General features: G+C 44.0%; 1 protein-coding gene across 1 annotated transcript in view; it reads left to right on the forward strand.

The window, feature by feature from the left end:
* The window catches only part of GABRA2 (gamma-aminobutyric acid type A receptor subunit alpha2), a 141,110-nt gene that overhangs the window by 111,058 nt on the left and 9,403 nt on the right, over nt 1-20,649 (forward strand). Inside the window, exons 7-9 of the mRNA XM_084856859.1 lie at nt 3,553-3,696; nt 4,657-4,809; nt 15,653-15,855. Coding sequence (XP_084712985.1) covers nt 3,553-3,696; nt 4,657-4,809; nt 15,653-15,855 — 500 coding nt within the window. The remainder of the gene's footprint in view (nt 1-3,552; nt 3,697-4,656; nt 4,810-15,652; nt 15,856-20,649) is intronic.

The following is a 20,649-nucleotide window of genomic DNA, read 5'->3' on the forward strand; positions in this document are numbered from 1 at the left end:
TTCTATGGGCTCAGTGTCCACCCTGACAGACTTAATGTCGAAGCGTCGAAGCTTTGATTGATCTCAGCAGGGAAGCAAGAACAATATGTTCCTCTAATGATTGTTTACAGAAGGAAGGAAGGGAGGAAGGAAAGGAGGAAGGAAGGGGGGAGAGAAGGAGATTGTTTCCCAGTATAAACCAATTAGTGTGTACTCAGAAGTAACTCCCATTATGGGCAATGAGGCTTGTCCCCTGAATGCACACATTAGAATTTATAGATAGCCCCCACCCTTGAAATAGCACATTTTAAAGTATGAATTCCCTAAAGACAGGGGAGGAAACCTACCAGAATTTTATCAAAGGAGAAAGGGGGGGAGCCTGGACAGAGGGTAGAGCCCCTCTTATTGGTTGAGCAGCCCCTGCCAGTCGGATGACATTTACTCCACCACCACCCCACCTGGAAGTATGTTATGTGAAGTGACTTTTACTGGTGCGATACACTTGCTCATGGACCCTGCGCAGAGCAAAGCAGGCTTCTTGAAAAATCCGGGTAAGCCACGATTGGCTTCTCCTTCCGTCATCATGGAGAAACGCCCATGATGTTTCCTCACGGAACAAAGTTAACAATGCTGTACAGTTCCCACTTTGCTTGTGGAGGGGAGAGCAAGGGTTGTGTGCATCTTCAGGATTGTGGGAAAGAAAAGGTTAGCAAAATCTCAAAGGGATTTCTTGTTGACAGTGTGTGAAAGGGGGAGGGGATGGCCGAATGAGGAACATCTGTTGACTAGGGGTGCACGAAAGTCACTTACCTGGTCTCGCAGCTTTTCGCGGTGGGGGGGAGGCGCTTCGCTGCTCTCCCCGCGAAGTTCAGGCCGGGGGGGAGGCTTCCCGCCTCGCCCGGCCGAAATTCAGGCTGGGGGGGAGGCTTCCTGCCTCGCCCGGCCGAAATTCAGGCCGGGGAGGAGGCGCCTCGCCTCGCCCGGCTGCAAAATAAAAAGTTAAAAAAAAAAACACGCCCCCGTGATAGGCTACGTGACGATTAACATAGCCTATCACGGCTAGATCTGCAAAGTCAGCCGTGATAGGCTACGTAAATCGTCACGTAGCCTATCACGGGTGACTTAAAAAAACAAAAAAGCGCATACGAAAATGGCGGCCCCCATACGGAGCCGCCATTCGCGTTCCTTATTTGGTTGCTGTAGTTGACGTAAAGATTTACGTAGACTATGGCGAAAATAAGGGCAACGCAAATAGCAAATAATGGGGGCCGCCATTAGCCGTACGCGCTTTTTTTTTTTTAAGTCACCCGTGATAGGCTACGTGACGGTTTACGTAGCCTATCACGGCTGACTTTGCAGATCTAGCCGTGATAGGCTACGTTAATCGTCACGTAGCCTATCATGGGGGCGTTTTTTTTTCTTTTATTGGAATGGCGGCGGTGGCAGCCGGTCGAAAGACCGGCTGCCGCTCCCGCCCCTGACGAAGACCTGACGAACCGCCGGCCGGACCCGCCGCCGGGAGGGACATTCGGGCAAGGTAAGTCCCATCCCAGGGGGGGTGCAGGGGGCGGGGGGGCGGAGAATTTCTCCCTGAAACTTCTTCGGGGGGCCGAACACGTTGGCGCTCGGCCCCCCGAAGTTTCGGGGAGAAATTCTCCGCCATCCCTACTGTTGACCTTGGCTGTGTGAGAGTGGCCAAGGCCTCTGAAAAGGCAACTTCAGCTTCTCCACCCCATTTCTTCTGCCAGCCAATAGTAAGAGAGCAGCTCATGTGAAGATGCTTTGCCAAAGGAGAGAGGGAAACCACACAAAGTATGGTTCAGCTGATTTGTCTATGTTACATGGTTTAATGTACTGGGCCAGTGCTTCTTAGGTATCAGTAATGCAACATTTTGGGTTCAAGGTCTTCCTACAGCAGGACTGTCTCTCTGGTCCGGGCTGCTGACCCAATAAGGGGTGGGGGCCAGATGACCCACCATCCAGCTCTCCGTGGGCCATACGATGTCAAGTGGGTGTGGCTCACCTGTCATCATTAGCTCCCTGGCCAAAGTGCCGGGTAGATCTACCACTCGACGCTTGGGCCAGAGACCAGGCTTTGATGGATGTGGGCTTTCCCTAGCAGGGAGACCCCATTTGCAACAAGGCTGAGCTGGACATGTCCCCTTTGCTTCTCTGACAGTGATGTGAAGTGGACATGGCTGGCTACACCCCAGTTTTTCCCACCCCACCTCCTTCCCCCATTGAAGGAAGGAAGCAGGATGGGCAGTCAAGTTGGTTTTCTCCATCAGAGAAGTGAAGGGAACATGGCTGGCTCCGCCCTGACTTTGCCCACATTGCCCCCTTCCTGCAATGGGAGAAGGAGATGGGGTGGGCGAAGCCAAGCTGGCCACATTGCCTTCGCAATGGCAATCCAACTGGCTTTGCCCTGACCTGTCAAAGTTGCAGAATGAATTAGGGCACACACTCCTCTCTAGACAGGGAGACATGTTTCTCTGGGGCCTATATTACATTTGTAATGTTCTGTATTATTCATATGTTATTCAGAATTCACAAAAGTAATTCTTCATCTTGATTCTATCCAGGAGAAATAGTTTCTGGAAGAGTTTGCAAAGTCAGAAATCCCTGTAATTCAAATCTGGTAACTTGTTTTTACAAATACAAGCCAAGGTGATGAAACAGGGATACAACCAAATTAATGATTTTATATGATGGTATCCATATTTCACATCATAGGAGAATTTACATGTAGTTTGCCTTTTTTTTTGCTTAACATTTTTGCTTAAATATTTTTCCTTAATTTCTGTCCATCTCTTAAAGGACCATCCAGGTCTGGGACTTCTAGAAAAATAATTGAACATGCATGGCCTGGGGTGATTGCAAGAAATCAGTCTTCATTTTATCTCCAGTTTGAGACAAACATTACACCTAATGTTTATTTTATTTTTGACAGTTGATGTTCCTTAATTTATGAGTATTGCCAAACTCATAAATTAAGGAAATTGGATGCAATTCTGCTCTCTGTTAAATATGTGGAGGTCAGCCTACTCATCTTCCCCTGTCCCCAGTGTAATTATCTCATTTTACTACTAACCTATAACAGTTGGACAGGAAGGTCCACTCATACGTAGGAGCTACCACTGCTGAGTGGCAGGTGAGGGGAAGGAGCATGGTGGAGGAAAAGCTAGGTATGGCCAGCCTGCGCCCTTTCTCTTTTCCCAGTTCAGTTTATCAGGAGCCCAGCTTCTGTTCTGCTCCTTCTGTTGAGGTGACAAGCAGCACAGGCCCCACTGGGACACTGCAGCCCCCATAGGAAGGATGGAGGGGCTTTGGTTGTGGGCTGATGCATTGGTGCTAACAGGTCTCCACATCCTGCCCTTTGCAAATTGAGAGCAGCTTTGCATCCTTGGTGTCGTTATTTACATAGTCAAGCCATTTTGAAGAAGCTCCTGCTTATGCAAGCCCCAGCCTTTGAATATTTAATCCAGAGGTTATACTAATTATCCCAAGAAGCTAATACCACATACTTATGACCTTTTGATATGACAAAGTGTCTTATTTTCCCCATCACTGTAGATGCATATACAACTTCAGAAGTGACCTACAAGTGGACTTTCAATGCATCTAATTCAGTAGAAGTGGCTCCAGATGGTTCAAGGTTGAATCAGTATGATCTCTTAGGACAAACAATTGGACAGGAAACAGCTAAATCAAGTACTGGTTAGTATGAATACAAGACATCACAAAGTATTTTTGCTTAATTATCTAACAGTGTGGTGCTGCACATGGAGTCTAGTATTTATCTCTGATCATCGTATTTATTTGTATTAGAATCCAAGAAACCTTTCATCCATTTTTTTTTTCCTTCTGACTGTGATGTACAGTACACTGTGGCCTTGCTAGTTTGAGTTCACTTAAAATAACTAGCAGAAATAGGAAATTATAACTGTTAGAACTTTAAATAAATAGGTTTACTAGAATATGTAATATCATTATTGATTATATAAATTCATAGACCCTGATAATGCAGTAGCAGACAGTAGCAACCAAAATAATGTTAAAATAATAAACAAACAAACTTTCAGTGCTGTAGAGCTTGCAGAGTCTAGAAAGAGTACACCAGTTGCTGGGGAACATGGATGGGAAGGTGCTGTTGCACTCATGCTCTGTTGTGGGCTCCCGGTCGATAGCTAGTTGGCCATTGTGTGAACAAAACACTGGACTAGATGGACCCTTGGTCTGATCCAGCATGGCTCTTCTTATATTCTTATGTTCTCCTTAAGTCTGGGGGTCAGGATCCAAGGCACTTTACAGCTACCTCTGTGCTCTCAAACAGTGGCCCCTCTCTTCCCCCCATGCTGCATGGTGAACCAGTTTTGAGACTAAGGGAAGCTTCAGAAGCAGCTTTTTAAGAATTACATGGTGGTCTGCAATTCAAACGAAAAAAGCAAAATATATATCCATCCATGACCTGGAGTGTGTTTATAGCGATCCTTTGGATCTCACTCAGCCTTTGTTTAGATTTCCTAACTTAGAACATTTTCGGGGGGAGAGGTGCAGTTTGCCTTGCTCTGTTAAAGTACATGCCTTAACCTTGTCATGTAAACGGAATGAATTATTATGGAGGCATTCATAATTATTTCTATTAGTATTACGGTTAATTTGATCCCTTTTTCCCAGGTGAATACACAGTAATGACTGCTCATTTTCATTTGAAGAGGAAGATTGGTTATTTTGTGATTCAGACCTATCTGCCCTGCATCATGACAGTCATCCTGTCCCAGGTTTCATTCTGGCTGAACAGAGAATCCGTCCCTGCAAGGACAGTCTTTGGTGCGTATTGTGATGGACACCTCGATATTGTGTGTGTTAGTGTGGAAGGCAGTCCAGCATTTCAGGAGCCAGCTGCACCACTTTTAGTTTATCTGTCTTGTCTTTTCAAGAATCCTCTCTTGTTTTGTGTGATTGAAGTTCATTATGCAATCTGAAAAACATATTGATATTTCTCTCTAATATTACTTCCAGGTATAGGCTATAGCACGCATGGGAATTGGGAGGGGAATTACCATTTGAAACAGAAGAATGCAGATCCAGTAGTTTACTGAGATTGGTGGAATGGGGAAGGGAGACGTGTGTCTCAATACTAGGAAGGTTTAATTGTAAATGTTTTTAAGTCCAGCTCTCCCTTGAATTTTGGCCTGCTCTTATTATGTGTACAAGTGGGTACACCAGCCCCTAACATAGGGATGGGTGGGGGGCCTCATCCCGGTTCTCCAGGCATCCGCCCAGCCCCTGCCCTCACCTGCCCCCACCTGCATTCACCCAGACCCTCACTCAAGCTTCCCTCCATTCACTGAGCTGCCTGCAGTCATCTGGGTGGCCCCGTCGAGCCTCGTGATTTCCCTTTTTGGAGGAAAAAAAAGACAATTGCGAAAATGTGCATATTTGCGTATATGCAAAATGGGGCTGTGAATGGCCCATATACGCAAGGTTACAGGCATTTGCTTGCCTGTAATCTTGTGTATATGGGCCATTCACAGCCCCATTTTGCATATGTGCCAATATGTGCATTTTCACAAATCTGCACATTCGTGTCTATGCAAAATGGGGCCGTGAATCGCAGGGGGTGAGCAGGGGCAGAGGCTTGGTGAGTGTGGCTCAGGGGTGCAGGCAGCAGTGGGGGGGGGGTGTTCCGCTGGATTTCTCGATCGAATCAGGTGCCCCCACCATCCCTGTCTTAACATGAGTGCTCCTGTGCCCAAAGCAAGCTTAGAGCAATTTATTCTAACACCAAAGCATAGCACTGTAACCTGTTATGGAAAGTGCCCTACAGTTTTTGAGACTGGGATGACTCTCTGTCTTGCAAGCCTGTTGAGAGGCTGGGTAACACTGATGGATATTTCCCTACCCTACAAAGACGTCTGTTGGACCTTTCATGAGCAAACATAAGCTCGTGCAACTTTCAAGAGGCAAACAGATTGTACAGTCAGAGGAGGCCCATATTTAAAGACAACAGATTGGGGAGGTGAGAGAGATTTCAATCCTGGTACCCACAGAAGTTGTAGGGTGGAGAAGACCACTTACCTGGTCCTTGGACATCTGATCATATTTCTAGTTTGGATTTAAATATCCAATTTCTCATTAGTTCTCCAGATTCAGGGGGGAGAGAGGAAAGCTTGATGGGATGGTCCCCCAATTATGTCTGCAGGTACTAAGTTGAGAGGAAGCACCATTTCAGTGTCATTCCACAAAGCATTGGTCACATTTGTAATTGTTTTGCAAGCCTGTCTGTGAGGTCAAATAAATTCCCTGCTCCTCTCCTGCAGTGCCATTGTTAGGCACTTAAAAGATCCAGGGCCCAGGCCCATAGGACACAAGTCTGCATAAAATTGGCATTTTCTAATTTATATCTATATATGCAAATTTAGAAATAATTGCTAGGATTTATTTAAATTTCACAGCAGGCAAAGCCTGCCAATTAATTTCTCATGTATATCATGTCAAGTAAAATATGTTTTAAGTAATTTGCACCTCACCCTGGATCCCAAATCAGTAGCTCCTCTTCAGTTACAGTTAATTTGCGACCTCTTGCTGTCCCATCCCCACTTCTCTCTTCCAATCCCACTTCTCTCCTTCCTGTAGGAAAATTGCCCCACCCCATGCAGTGAAGCTTAAAAGAAAATCTTCCATCGGCATCAAAGGACACTTAGGGCTTTGATGAATAGATCTGGGACCCAGAGAAATAGATTTGGGGCCTTGCAAGCCCCTGCTGTCCTGTCTTGATGTTCTCCTGTTGTGGAACCTCAAATTCCTTCCCCCATTTAGGATGTACACCCAAAGGGATGAAAGTGGCTATTAATTACTTCCCATCTGTTTAATAGGCATTAATTGGAGTGAGGGCTTGGCATCTGCAGTCAGCTCTCATGCTTCCAGGGTTCCATTAACAGCATGAGTGCAAACTCTGTGGTTATTCAGGAGTGTATGACGTCCCCATGGGAAATTTTGCCAACATGATCTGAACTCTTTATTAGGGCTGTACACAGACCCCTGCTTCACTTCAGATGCTGATTCAGACCCAACCCACTTCACGTCGGATTCGGATCCAAAGTGAGATTCGGATATTTGATGTTTTCCATTGACTTGCATTGGAAAGCAGAAACAGCCATAACTTTTTCAGTTTTCATGATAAATACATGACATTTGGGGAACTGTAAGCCCCCATGGAGGGAATTCCACCTGCCAAATTTCAGACAGTTTTTCCCAGTAGTGTTTGTTCTAGGCACAGATAAAATATGCTGTTTTATAGGCCTCACTGGAATATGCTGTTTCTAGGCCTCACTGGAGTCCGTGGCAGAATTCTCCAACATCCCTAGTAGAAGTAGAATAGAATAAGAGCCAATGTGAACAATTTCAATTTGAGCTTTTCCATGAAGAGTTTCATACTCTTCTACATTAGGTGTGTGACTGAGCTTGCGTTTTATAATGTAACATGTCCTGAAGCAGATTACAAAGGGGGAAAAAATCATCTATTTTAAAAACTGAGATGTTGAATATTCCTTTCTGAGATCTGCTCTCCCCCTCCCCCTAACACTCTGCTCACATAATGTACTTTTAAGCAGTAGGTTACATTTAAGGACTAGGGATAATGAGGCAGTTTTAATAATCAAGCTCTTCAGTTCCTTTCATTTATGACATCTGTTTAATGTGGTTGACCTAAAGTGTCCATGGTGAATTACGACCGAATGATTTGTTGTCTTTGCCTTGCTTCAAATTAGCCCATGTAGAAAGTTGCAGTATTGCTAATTGAATAAATCTTGAATATGTTCTTCATAGAAAATGTATTTGAAAAGTATTTGATTGTGCCTTCAGGGACTAGGCATAGAACTGGCACACAATTGCCTGGTTGAAGATTCCAATCTTTTTTTTCTTAAGGTGTCCATTCTATTTGTGCATTCTTGATCATGTAAGTAAATGGTGTTGTGCAGCCAATTAAAAGGCAATTGGTTTTTTTTTTACTTGTAAAATGCAGCCCCTCTACATATACTAGATTCAAGAAAAGTGTTCAAAGGAGATCTAAATTCAAAACCTATGCCTCGAATAAAAAAATAATCTGGAGAACAAAAGACTATGCCTAGACCTCCCATTGCAGGGCACAATTTATCTTTGTGGCATTACATTTTGATCATGCCAGCAAAGAAGGTTGGTTGATATATCCTGGAGACTTGGTTTACTACAATGGCTAGCATTGACTACTGTAAATGCATACCTTCATAGGTAAAGGAATACGTAACCACTGATCCTACTCCTCCCCTTTTCCCCACAGTTCAGGAGTGCAGATCTTCAGGCCCAGGGACCAAATCCAGCCCTGTGGGATTCCCTAGATGGCCACATCTTTTTCCCCTTGCCCCTCCCCTTTCCTATGAACCAGTGGTGGTTTCTCAGCCTTGGTGTGGTTTTTCCCCTCCTCTAAAAGGTTGAAATGCCTCTCCTCAGGCCTAGGTACTGGCAAGAAGAGCTTTAAGCTAAAATAGGATAGGCCAGTATTTTTGCCCTGCACCTCCAGCTAGGGATGTATGGAGTTTGTTAAAGCCATCTCTGTTCCATGCATCATCAACAATCTTTCGCTCTGTTGTCTATTCATTGATGGATCATGGATTCGGATTTTTTTCCCCCTTTGGAAAAGTATGCAAAACAATCTGATGCAGTTTATGGAACTTTTGCAGGCATGATGTAATATTTTGCTTATTTTTCTTAGCTCAGTGTACAATCAATGAGCAGAGTGCGCACACGCACAAAGGTTGCTCTGATCAGCAGAGGCTGATCAGAGATGTAGAAAATGGTGTGTGTGTGTGTGTTTAAAAAGGTGTATATATTAGTGTAGTTTCCAGCAACTTTCGTATTTTTGTATGTCTGAATTTGAATACCATTCTGGAAAGTAAAAAACTGTTCTGCAAGTGCACAGCATCTGTGCAACTTGGAAAAAGCTAGTGTAGAATCTGTGGGTCAGATTCATAGAAATCCAAATGCATTTGATTCCATTGCAGATTTCTCTAGCCCTGCCCACCACTGGAATGCAGCCCTCGAGATCTCCTCCAAAATGGAATTGGGACCTTGGGCTGAAAGAGGTTCAACACCTCTGCCCCAATTCTTGTTAAAAAAAACAACACATATTGCCTACATGGTCAAGGACACATAATTACTTAATGGCACAATGACCTCTTTATCTTCTGTCAGAATGGGCCCTATCACACCTAAACCAAGCACTTTTCCACCTGTGCACAAGGGCAGGACTGAACCAGTTCATGATGAGCCCAAGTGGGCTCAGCAGGTCCTTATTAAAGACCAGCCCATCTGTGGCTGCTTTATTTATATTATCAGGAACCAATCAGTTACCTTGGGCCTAAAATCCATATCTAGGATCTCCCTAGTTCTGAGAAACTTCTTCTCCTGATGCAATGCTAAACAGATTTATGAGTAATGCTGAGCAACATGCTGATGCAATGCTAACAGTGTTCTGATCCAGCCAAGCCAGGCAATGTTCAAACAGTTGCCTCCAATGCATCTGCCAGACTCTGGTGACAGTAACACCAGTCTTGCAAAAACGCATTCCAGGCCCTGAGAGACAGATCCTGATGTTGTGGCAACTGCTTCTGGCCAGGTGACTGTCTTGTTTTGTTTATCATGAACAGAAGTTTAACTTTTGCTTGCTGCTGCAAATCTTCTCAGTATGCGCTGAATAGTGACATGCAAAATTTCAGCTTCGACCCCATGATGAATGGGTTAGAATGGGTGCAGGGAGCATAGAAAAACACAGCAGTCACAAATAGAGTGTGCATTTACACTGGTGCATGCACTTAAGCTCTTTGCACTGAAGGCAGTGTGTAGGATCTAAAGAACTTGTGTATACCTACTGGGATTTTTATACTTCCTTTAAGAGCAGACTCAACCTCCCCCAATTTCATGCCACAGACTGCTTTTCAGAATCTCTCCTGAGTTTCAAAAGTTGTTTCCTTTCCAAATCAGAGGAGAGGAAGTTGCTATTTGGGAAACACAAGTACAAACCACCCTTTTTTTGAGAAGAACGATTTGCTGTGTTCTTTGATCCTGTCCAAAAATTATTCCGCTCAGAACAGCCTCTGGATTTGATCACAAATAATCTCTTTTTATATATCAAGCACATTAATCAGACTTTATAACTGTGTTAGACCATTTGTTTAGCATTGAGGAAGCCATTAAAAATAATGAGGACTAGACATTTGCTTTTTCTTTTTTTTGCCGTTCAATTGAAAACTGTGGTTGTGAGGAATCTTAACAAGATCACCCAGGATGCTCAGAAATAATATTCAAATGAATATAGAGACATATAGTACAAAATTTAGTGAATGATAAACATCCTGCACAACACTTTTCTTTCTTTCTTTTTTACAAAAAGTAGAAACTAACTTTTTTCTAAAGGAATGCCAACTCCGTAATATGGACGGAGGCTTTGTGTTTTTCTTTGGTACTAATTATGCCTGCTTCCTCAGCATTGCTAATTTTTGTACAATGGCAGTTCAGGCAGCAAGCCATGGGCAAATTCTCTTCATGCAGTGCTCTGTTCTGGGGAAGGACAGATCATGTAAAAGGTTTCTTATTCTAATTAAGCTTAATCCAAATATGTTATTTTTGAATGAAGAAAAATGATAGCTCTCAGACTTGAAACAGAATTAAATATTGGGTCTCTACTGTTGGTAATTTTTTCCCTTCATTTGGAGGAAACTAGACTTCTTGGCATCAAGAAGGTTCTTTAATAAACTACTCAAACTCTTACAGAAAACCACCTGATAATTTTCAATTTATGGCCAAAGTAGGCATGGCAGTAACAGATTAGAGTGCAATCCTATACACACTTAGGTGGGAATAAGTCCCATTGAACCCAATGAGATTTACTTCCAAGTAGACATGCATAGGATTGCACTGCTAGACTGCAATTCTGTGCCCTGTTTCCTGAGAGTAAGTGCCCCTGAATTCAATGGAACTTACTTTGGACTAGATATGTATAGGATTGTACTGTTTGTGGAAACCTCAGTCTTTCCCCTAATTATGCATATAGAATTATAATTATTGGAACAAAGGGTATGTGGCTTGCTTCCTTAAAGTTTGCAGCCCAGATGCTTTTCTTGTTAGTCAAGTCCCCATCCCAGATGTAGGTGGGAGAAAAGAAATGGGGGCGGGGGAAGAGGTTATGGGGACAAAAATGGCAGGCATGGGGAAAATTCACTTTCCACTACCCATGTGCACCTTTTGCTCTAAAACTCAGACATACACCCCTCTCATCTCTACTGTAAACATGATTAGGGTAGGCCCAACTTTCAACAAACAGGACTGCTGCTAGTGCTGCATCTAGTTTGGCCATTAAGGGAGCAATACTATGGCCACTAGACATTGTCTAGAGGGCCATAGGATATGCTGTTTTCCGAGAACTGACCTTGGAGCACACGGTCTGAGGTCGGTTCCCAGAAAACCAGCCTTCCCCCATGTCTGCTCTGAGCACAGAGGAGCCCCGTCCTCTGTGCTCGGAAGAGGAGTGTGGAGCGACTGAAAAGGGGCATTCTGGGGTGGGGAGAGCGGAGCTGCATATATGACACATCTAATGTGTCATACAGCAGCCTCCTCTCCCGGTCGCCCCCCCCCCCCCCGCAGCTAGACAGCCAAAAACAGCTGTATAGCGGAAAATAGCAAGGCAGGAGAGGTGCGGAGGGAACGATCCCCCCCATGCCTCTCCTGCCTTGCTTCGGATAGGCGGCCATTATCTTGATAAGATTGCGCCCTAAATAACCAACATATGTGGCCAAATTGGCAATGGGAAGTAGAACAGCAAATAGATATAATTACTTTGAAAAGACCCCAAGAGCAGACATGAATTAAAATTGTTAATTTATGTATGGTGAAGAGCAAATAGTTACTTCAGATTTACAACAACAAAAAGGTATCTGCAGTCTTACAAATAAGTCCACTTCAAGTGGATAATATCTCAGTGCTGCTCTTGCCATTTTATTGTTTATTTAACTGTTGAGTGTTTTATTGTTGGTCTCTTTTATTGCTTCTTTTTCTTGGTTTATTATTGTATATGTTTTAATTGATGGTTTTTAACAATTATTATTAGCTGTTTTTGAAGTTTATTTTTTTTACTGTAATAGAAGATAGAAATGTTTAAAACAAACACATGCACATAAATTAGTGGCTTGGTAGCCTACATATTTACGGAAATCATTCGTGACCTAAAATAAAAAAAAAGCTACTTCAGTAAAGGTTCTCTCCCTGTACACTTGGAGCAATTCTTGTTCACCTCAGTCAACCGGACAACCAGGCAAGTGGCTATTTACAACCCTGAGTATTTGTGGATAACTAATGGTCTGATCTTATGATCCATTGTGTTCAGCTGTGCAAACTAAACAGGAATATGCCCCAGTTCATCTCCTTGGCCCATCACTGGAACCCAGTATATCAGAACTAGTGCAACAACTGCCAGTGGTCCTATTTACTTACTTACTTACTTACTTACTTACTTACTGTAGTTATTTGCCACCTTATAACAAAGTTCTCAGGGCAGCTCATACAATTTAATAAATCAGCCATAGCAATATATTAAAAATACATATAGGAAGAAATATTTAAAATTACAGTAAAGGATTGGACCCATGAAGATTAGTTATACCATAGAAGGGATGATCTGCACCTCATCTCCATGCAAGGAATGGAGCCATTTGGCACGCCCATCTTACAAGTTCTATTTGACAAGACTTGTCAGCAAGTGAGTCAGGGAGAACAGGATGCCTCCAAATACAGGATGCTACCAGCTGGTGCACAGAAATTATCCCTTGTCTTTATCAACAAAAGCATATTCATACAACTTTGCTGCTTCATTATAGCCCTAATAATTATAATAGGTTTTATAATTTGCATCAGAGCTGAAAATTATCTCTTGAAATTCTTCAGGCTATTTGCGGGCAGAGAAATTGGGGGGATACTTTCACCAAATTTCTCCAGAGGGAGATGAAATTCTCAAACAGTTTCTCACAGGTAGGGCTCACCATTGGCAGGGGTTGTAGCACAACTTCTTCCTTTTTTCCTAAGAGTTCTTGTTTTTTTGCACTGCAAAAAAGATGCCACTACTAAAAAAAAATGGTGAAGAAAATTTGTAGAAAATTCTACACAGCAGCCTTTTATTTTTATGGAGTTAAAAAAAGAAAAATCTCAGAACATTTCTGAGAAGAGTGTCTTCTGAGAAAATTCTTCTTCAATTCTAGTTGTCATTATTCAAAGTTCAGCACCTTCCCCCAGGTCCTCCAATGTAAAATTCCTGAGGGACAATGGTGGATATATCTGGTCTCTAATGCAGTTGTGTGAGGGGAGCAGTCTTGTGTCCTACTCCACATAAGAGGTAGAGCTAGTGTTGTGCCAAAAACTAGCCTCCAATTTCCTGAAAGTTTTATTCCCCCATGAAAGAGGCTTTCGTTGTTCTGCCTCATTCTCAGGGAATTTTATAATTTATTTTGAATATATTTTGGTGGTGTTTTTAAGCTTACCTAATCACTGCAAGGTGGTCGAGGGTGCTCTGTGTGTTTTTTCTTTCTATTACTCATCTCTCCATTGCCCTCCAGCCTCCCAGGCTGCCCACGCTTCCTGATCTGAAAAAGGCCTATGGGAGGAATTACCTGATGATGTCTTCCCCTGGGCTTTAACTGAAGTGTGGGAAGCCAAGGAGACCAGAGGTTGCTGGATAGCAGATTGTACACTGAAAGACAGGACAATCATGCAGACTTGGCCACCTTGTAAGTAAAATACGCACAAGAACCCCAAGCCCAACCAATGAGAATTTTTCTGAAATGTTCTTCTCCTTCGAATTTCTTTTTGGAAGCTATTTCTTTTCTATCACATTGAATGAAAATGGTCAAAAATGTGGAAGAAATTTTCAGCACAGCAGTAGTTTCCATGTTTTAGGTGTACATTTGGAAAAGAGAATGGAAACTAATTTGAGTATGGCCATGTAGGGCTGACTCTTTTTCTTAAGCAGCTTCTTTTGCAAGTCATCAGGAAATGTATGGATTGGATCCAGACATGCCCCTCAGCAAATGGAAGGGCTCCTTAATTTTTAAGGGGAACCAGGATCCAGTGAAGACTTCCTGCTGGAAAAAGGAGGAGGAATGGCAACTTTTTCCAATACCCTCCTTCCCTCTGCAGTCCCCAGCATCTCCTTTAGGTCACACAGGGAGCTGCAGTGAGATGGAGGAATCTTCGAAACTCCCTCTCGCCCATTTCTTGTAGTGCCAGCAGAACTCCACTGAGTGCAAAGCTCAATCCAATCTGCTGTATTTCAGACCTGAGTGTTATTGCTGTTTTTAATTTCATAGGTTTATTGTGGGACTCACAGCCATGTAGCATTTCATTGCCATACCAGCTCATTCTGCTACATTTCTAGACCAGACCTCAAATGTGTATTAGAAATCTAAATAATATCTTTGGATATGAACAGAGAAGTAGCTACATTAATCTCAAACAACCACTGAAAATTAATGTATGATTGACTCTTGCATCCTTTTTTCTTTTACACAATTCTTGTGGAAGATGTCAAGCAGAAACATACTCATCTACCTTTTGATAAAGTGCACAATTTCCAGATGTACAGTATGTCTCCATGCTGGAGAGATGCACATTTCCACTTTGCATGTTATACATAGGGATGTCAGGTTCACTTTCTCGCACATTTGAATTTTTTTAATCATAAGTTCTTTCTGTGCCAAATATGACAACATTTTGGTATTTTGGTAAATTAGTATTAAACATAAACTGAAACAAAGTGCTCATCCATCTGCATTAGCCAAATTCAATAGGTACAGTTATTCCCAGCATGGAGAAGATCATGTTGTGCCTTCCTGCCATATAGCTGTTAGAGTTGAGACAGTTGCACAAAAAAAGAGGTGGCAACCCTAATTAAGCATTAACATGGCTGAATACACATGGATCCAAATCCAGACTTTGAACAGCGAAGCACTCAAGCCCTGGGCTTGGATGGATGAATCTGTCTGTTTCAGTTTCTCCCACATTCAGATTTTTTAATTCTCAAGCTCTCTCCATCCCAGATATGAAGAAGACATTTGCAAATTTTGGCAAATTCTTATAAAAATGAACTGAAACTAAATTCTTGCCCATCCCTAGTTATACATATTATATAGTGGGAAAGAGAAGAAGCATAAGTTACTCACTCATCAGTTGGTACTAGTTTGTAACATTTGAGCTATTCTGTAAAAATATAGTATATAATTTTAGACACAATCTCTAGTGTAGCTTTTTAGTCACAATGTGTATCCTATTTGTGTATCCTATTATATGGAAACAATATAATATTGTTATATTGTTATATAATATTGTTATATATTATAATATAATATAATATAATATATTATAATATAATATAATATCATATATTGTTATATATTATAATATCCTATTATATGGAAACAATTAAAACAATGTGTATCCTATTATATGGGCTCCTTTTTCTTTCTGCTGAATTCTGAATCAAGCCTCTCTAGTGTCATTATACTAACCATTAGTAATCATGTCTTCATTTCATTTTTCTGAAATATTTCTGAATTTCACTGATCAATACTTCTTTCCTCCATTTTCTCTGCAGGGGTAACAACTGTACTAACAATGACAACTTTAAGCATCAGTGCTCGAAATTCCCTGCCCAAAGTAGCCTATGCCACAGCTATGGACTGGTTTATTGCTGTTTGTTACGCATTTGTATTCTCTGCCTTGATAGAATTTGCCACTGTAAATTACTTCACAAAAAGAGGATGGGCGTGGGATGGAAAAAGTGTAGTCAATGATAAGGTGAGTGATACAGACACATGTTTAACATTCCTTCCAGTTCTAAGAAATCATTTTAGCAGCACCTACTATTGATAGCTTTCTGTTACTGAAAAAATAATTGAAGTCTTAAAACAATATAAAGACAGAGCAGATTAAAGCAAGAGTGGATAGGAAGAGAAGCTGACAGTTTGGGTACACACTTCAGCAGAAATTAAATTGGACATATGGAGTCTTTCTCCATCTGTTTCATCTTGAAGAAACAAATATTGTCCCAAGGCTCCCTACAAATTAAACAATAGCCCATGTATGCCTGCTAAACATCCAAAATAATCTTAGGCAGCATTTCATTATCTTCAGCAATTCTTCATGTGAAAATGAATGAAACCAAAGCTACTTTCCCATGAAGAATCTTAATCAGGCATAATGAAACCCAACATCTCATATTTCAGTTCCACATTTATTCTGGTATTAAGAACCATTAGATCAACAGTTAAGAAACTGGGTGCTTTGGTACCAAAAGTGTTAGAGAGCTGAGTTGGTTACAAAGGAATTTTACTCTTATACCATGACGCAGTTGCCATGGGCCTCTGCAGGAATTGTTCTGGGAGGTGGGCAAAAGTATACATAACTAGCATCAGAAAACAGGTCTACTAAGTTTTTCTATACCTGGTGATTGAACAGTGATCAGTCTGTTACTGGGTCCCAGGTAGGGGTGGACGAAAGTGACTTACCTGTCCTCGAAGCTTGTTCGCGGTGAGGGGGAGGCGCTTTGCTGCTCCCCCCATGAAGTTCAGGCCGGGGGGGAGGCTTCCTGCCTCGCCCGGCCGAAATTCAGGCCAGGGAGGAGGCGCCTCGCCTCGCCCGGCCGCGAACTCCAAAGATTTTTTTAAAAAAAACAAACGCCCCTGTGATAGGCTACGTGATGATTAACGTAGCCTATCACGGCTAGATCTGCAAAGTCAGCCATGATAGGCTACATTAATCGTCACGTAGCCTATCACGGGTGACTTTAAAAAAAAAAAAATAGCGCGTACGCTAATGGCGGCCCCCATAGGGAGCCGCCATTCGTGTTCCTTATTTGGTCGCTGTAGTCTACATAAAGATTTACGTAGACTACCGGGACCAAATAAGGAACGGGAATGGTGGCTCCCTATGGGGGCCGCCATTATCCGTATGTGCTTTTTTTTTTTTAAGTCACCCGTGATAGGCTACGTGACGATTTACGTAGCCTATCACGGCTGACTTTGCAAATCTAGCCATGATAGGCTATGTTAATCGTCACGTAGCCTATCACGGGGGCGTTTTTGTTTTTGTTTTCTTTTATTGCAATGGCGGCGGCGGCAGCCGGTCGAAAGACCGACTGCCGCTCTGGCCCCGCACGAAGACCCGCCGAACCGCCAGCCGGACCCGCCGCCGGGAGGGACATTCGGCAAAGGTAAGTCCTGTCCCGGGGGGGGTGCGGGGTGCGGGGGGGTGCGGAGAATTTCTCCCCGAAACTTGTTCGGGGGGCCGAACACGTTGGCGCTTGGCCCCCCGAAGTTTCGGGGAGAAATTCTCCGCCATCCCTAGTCCCAGGTCTGAACTGGGTAGACCTGGCTTCTAAGAAACTTTTATATTAGGTCTACCTTTCCATTGTTTCTCAGTAAGTACACCTGGGGCTGATCTACACTTATGGGTTTTTTTTGCATCCAGTGAGGTTTCACTGCCCGTCTTTCACACTATGCAGTACCCGCCTCGAATTGGAACCGGAATTTCCCACTTCCATGCTCCCACTTTCAATACCCTGATATCCCGGTATTTCCCCTTAATGTGATGATTTTCCACCTTCGCTACCATATCTGGTCGTAGTCCCCTCCCCTGCCTGTCCATATATGGCGGTGTTTGTATTTCCTTCCTGTCCAATTACAGCTCTTGAGGTCCCCATGTCATCTTCCGGTTACTGATCACATAGCTTCCTCAGCACTCAGTGTTTCCTCAGCAAACATTGCATAGCTTCCTCGGTACTCAATGTTTCCTCAGCCCCGCTTTGGCTGTTCTTTTTGGTTTTTTTAATTAAGGTGTTATCTTCGAAGAATAGTGGCTTCTCCGCAATTTTTTTTTTCTAATTCAGGCATGATCTTCAAAGATTCAAAGATTTGAAAATTCGAAGATTCAAAAATTTGAGGATTTGAAGCTTCAGATCCTTGCATTTTTGAATCTTTGAAGACCATGCCTGAATTGGGGGGGGGGGAATCACGGAGAAGCCATGATTCTTCAAAGATAATGCCTTAATTTAAAAAAAAAAAAGAACGGCTGAAGCGGGGGATAGAAGGGGGTAAAACTTAGTCTCATTTGAAGGGATAGAACAACCCCCTGTTCAATGCAGGAAGCCTGATTCCCAGGCAGTCGCCCATCCAACTACTGACCGGGGCCAACCCTGCTTAGCTTCCGAGATCAGACAAGTGCACTCATATCCAGCCCTTTGCTTGTTGCTGAGGAAATATTGAGTGCTGAGGAAGCTATGCGATCAGTAGCCAGAAGACGACATGGGGCCGTCAAGAGCTGTGAGCGTGGAATCAGCAGAAACAGGAAGAGTTTCTGATCCTCCAATGAGAGCCTCCATCTTTAAGAGCAGGAAAACAGCACCAAGCTCGCGCATTCGATGAAGCACCACAATGGGGAAAATGGGTGAGTGTGGATAATTACGTTATAATGCGAGAACGTTTCACCCGACAGGACACCGAATTCATTGCGATGGTGGGTGCGATATAGATCGGCCCCTGGTGTCCATCTGTAGGTAAGGCTTGATGTCCAGATGACAACTTTCCACCCATGACTAAAACACTCAGATTTTTTTAGGGATGTACGAAAGTCACTTACCTATTCTCAGGGGTTCTTCGCGGTGGGGGGGAGGCACTTCGCTTCTCCCCCTGAACTTCAGGCGAGGGGGGGGAGCCGTCCCGCCTCGCCCGGCCAAAATTCAGGCCGGGGGTGGAGGCTTCCCACCTCGCCCGGCCGAAATTCAGGCTGGGGAGAAGCGCCCCGTCTCCCCGGCCGCGAAACAAAGTGTTTAAAAAAAAAAAAAAGGTGATAGGCTACGTAACGATTAACGTAGCCTATCACGGCTAGATTTCCAAAGTCAGCCGTGATAGGCTACGTAAATCATTACGTAGCCTATCACGGGTGACTTTGAAAAAAAAAAAGCGCGTACGCAAATGGCGGCAGCCTATGGGCGCCGCCATTTGCGTTCCTTATTTGGTCCCGGTAGTCTACGTAAAGATTTACGTAGACTACCGGGACCAAATAAGGAACGCAAATGGCGGCGCCCATAGGCCGCCGCCATTTGCGTACGTGCTTTTTTTTTTTCAAAGTCACCCGTGATAGGCTACGTAACGATTTACGTAGCCTATCACGGCTGACTTTGGAAATCTAGCCGTGATAGGCTACATTAATTGTTACGTAGCCTATCACAGTTGTTGGGTTTTTTTTAACACTTTACCTTGTAATGGTGGCGGCGGCAGCCGGTCGGAAGACCGGCTGCCGCCCCCGCCCCCGACGAACCGCCGCCGGGACCCGCCGCCGGGAGGGACATTCGCCAAAGGTAAGTCCCATCCCGGGGGGGGCGGGGGGGCGGAGAATTTCACCACCGATTTCGGGGGGCCGAATGCGTTGGTGCTCGGCCCCCCGAAGATTCGGGGAGAAATTCTCCGCCATCCCTAGTATTTTTCCTGGTTCCCTTCAGCCCCTCCAGCCCTTAATTGTATGCTGCTACAATCAGCTTCACAGTCCCACCCCTCCAGATTTCCCTTAAAAAAACACAACATGCCAGGAGACTGATTAACAACACTGGACTACGTTGCAGGAAATATGCTGCAGGAATACTGACTTCCCCTCTTCCCAGCAAAATGGATATGCCAGTACTGCACTACTTTGCAAGACTGGTGCAACCCATACTCTTTCAGCCATTGTCCCACCCCCTGCAATATGAATATAATAATGATGGACCAGATCTGTACTGGCTAGGGATGGTGGAGAATTCCGCCATGGATTTCAGAGAGGCTGAATGCACTGGCATTTGGCCCCCTGAAACCTGTGGCAGAATGGCCTCCGACCCCCTGCCACCCTGCAGAATCCCCCCGGAACGAAACTTACCTGGGGCGGCGGCAGCTCCGGTGGCAGCTCTGGCAGCGGCAGCTGGTCTTTCAGCCATTTGCGTCCTGCCAGGCTGCCGTGATAGGCTACGCCGTTTGCGCTGCTGCTCATTCCATGATAGGCTATGTAAGTATTTACGTAGCCTATCATGGTAAAGGCAGCCACGCAAATGGTGTAGCGGCCGCCATTTGTGTCCCTGCTCTTTGCCGTGATAGACTACGTAAATAGTCTATCACTATTTACGTACTATTTAAGTACGTAAATACTTACGTAGCCTATCACGGCAGCCTGGCAGGACACAAATGGCGGCTGCTGTGGTGGCCGCCATTTGCATCCGCAACAGCCTGGCTGCGGCTGGAACTCCAGCTGCGGATGGCCCTGGCTGGCAGCTCCACGGAGCAACCGTGGAGTGGAGCCGGCCAGGGAGGATTCCAGGGGGAGGGACGGAGCGCCTCCCCCCCACCGTGAATCACACCTACGAAAAGGTAAGTGACTTTCGTACATCCCTAGTACTGGCATTGGCAGGGTAGTTTTTCTAAATGTTTTAAATGTTTACAAAGTCATGAAAGAAATAATGGTGGGTATGAACTAAGACCACAATAAGTCATGAACTCCTTCATTTGCTTCTGCAGTACTGTCCACTGACCGGTATACTAAAATCCTGCATTTCTGCATTTTGTCTAT

The sequence above is a fragment of the Heloderma suspectum genome, chromosome 5 (assembly GCF_057233095.1).
Source record: "Heloderma suspectum isolate Gila_16-S chromosome 5, 16-S_ref, whole genome shotgun sequence".
NCBI classification, from domain to species: Eukaryota; Metazoa; Chordata; class Lepidosauria; order Squamata; family Helodermatidae; genus Heloderma; species Heloderma suspectum.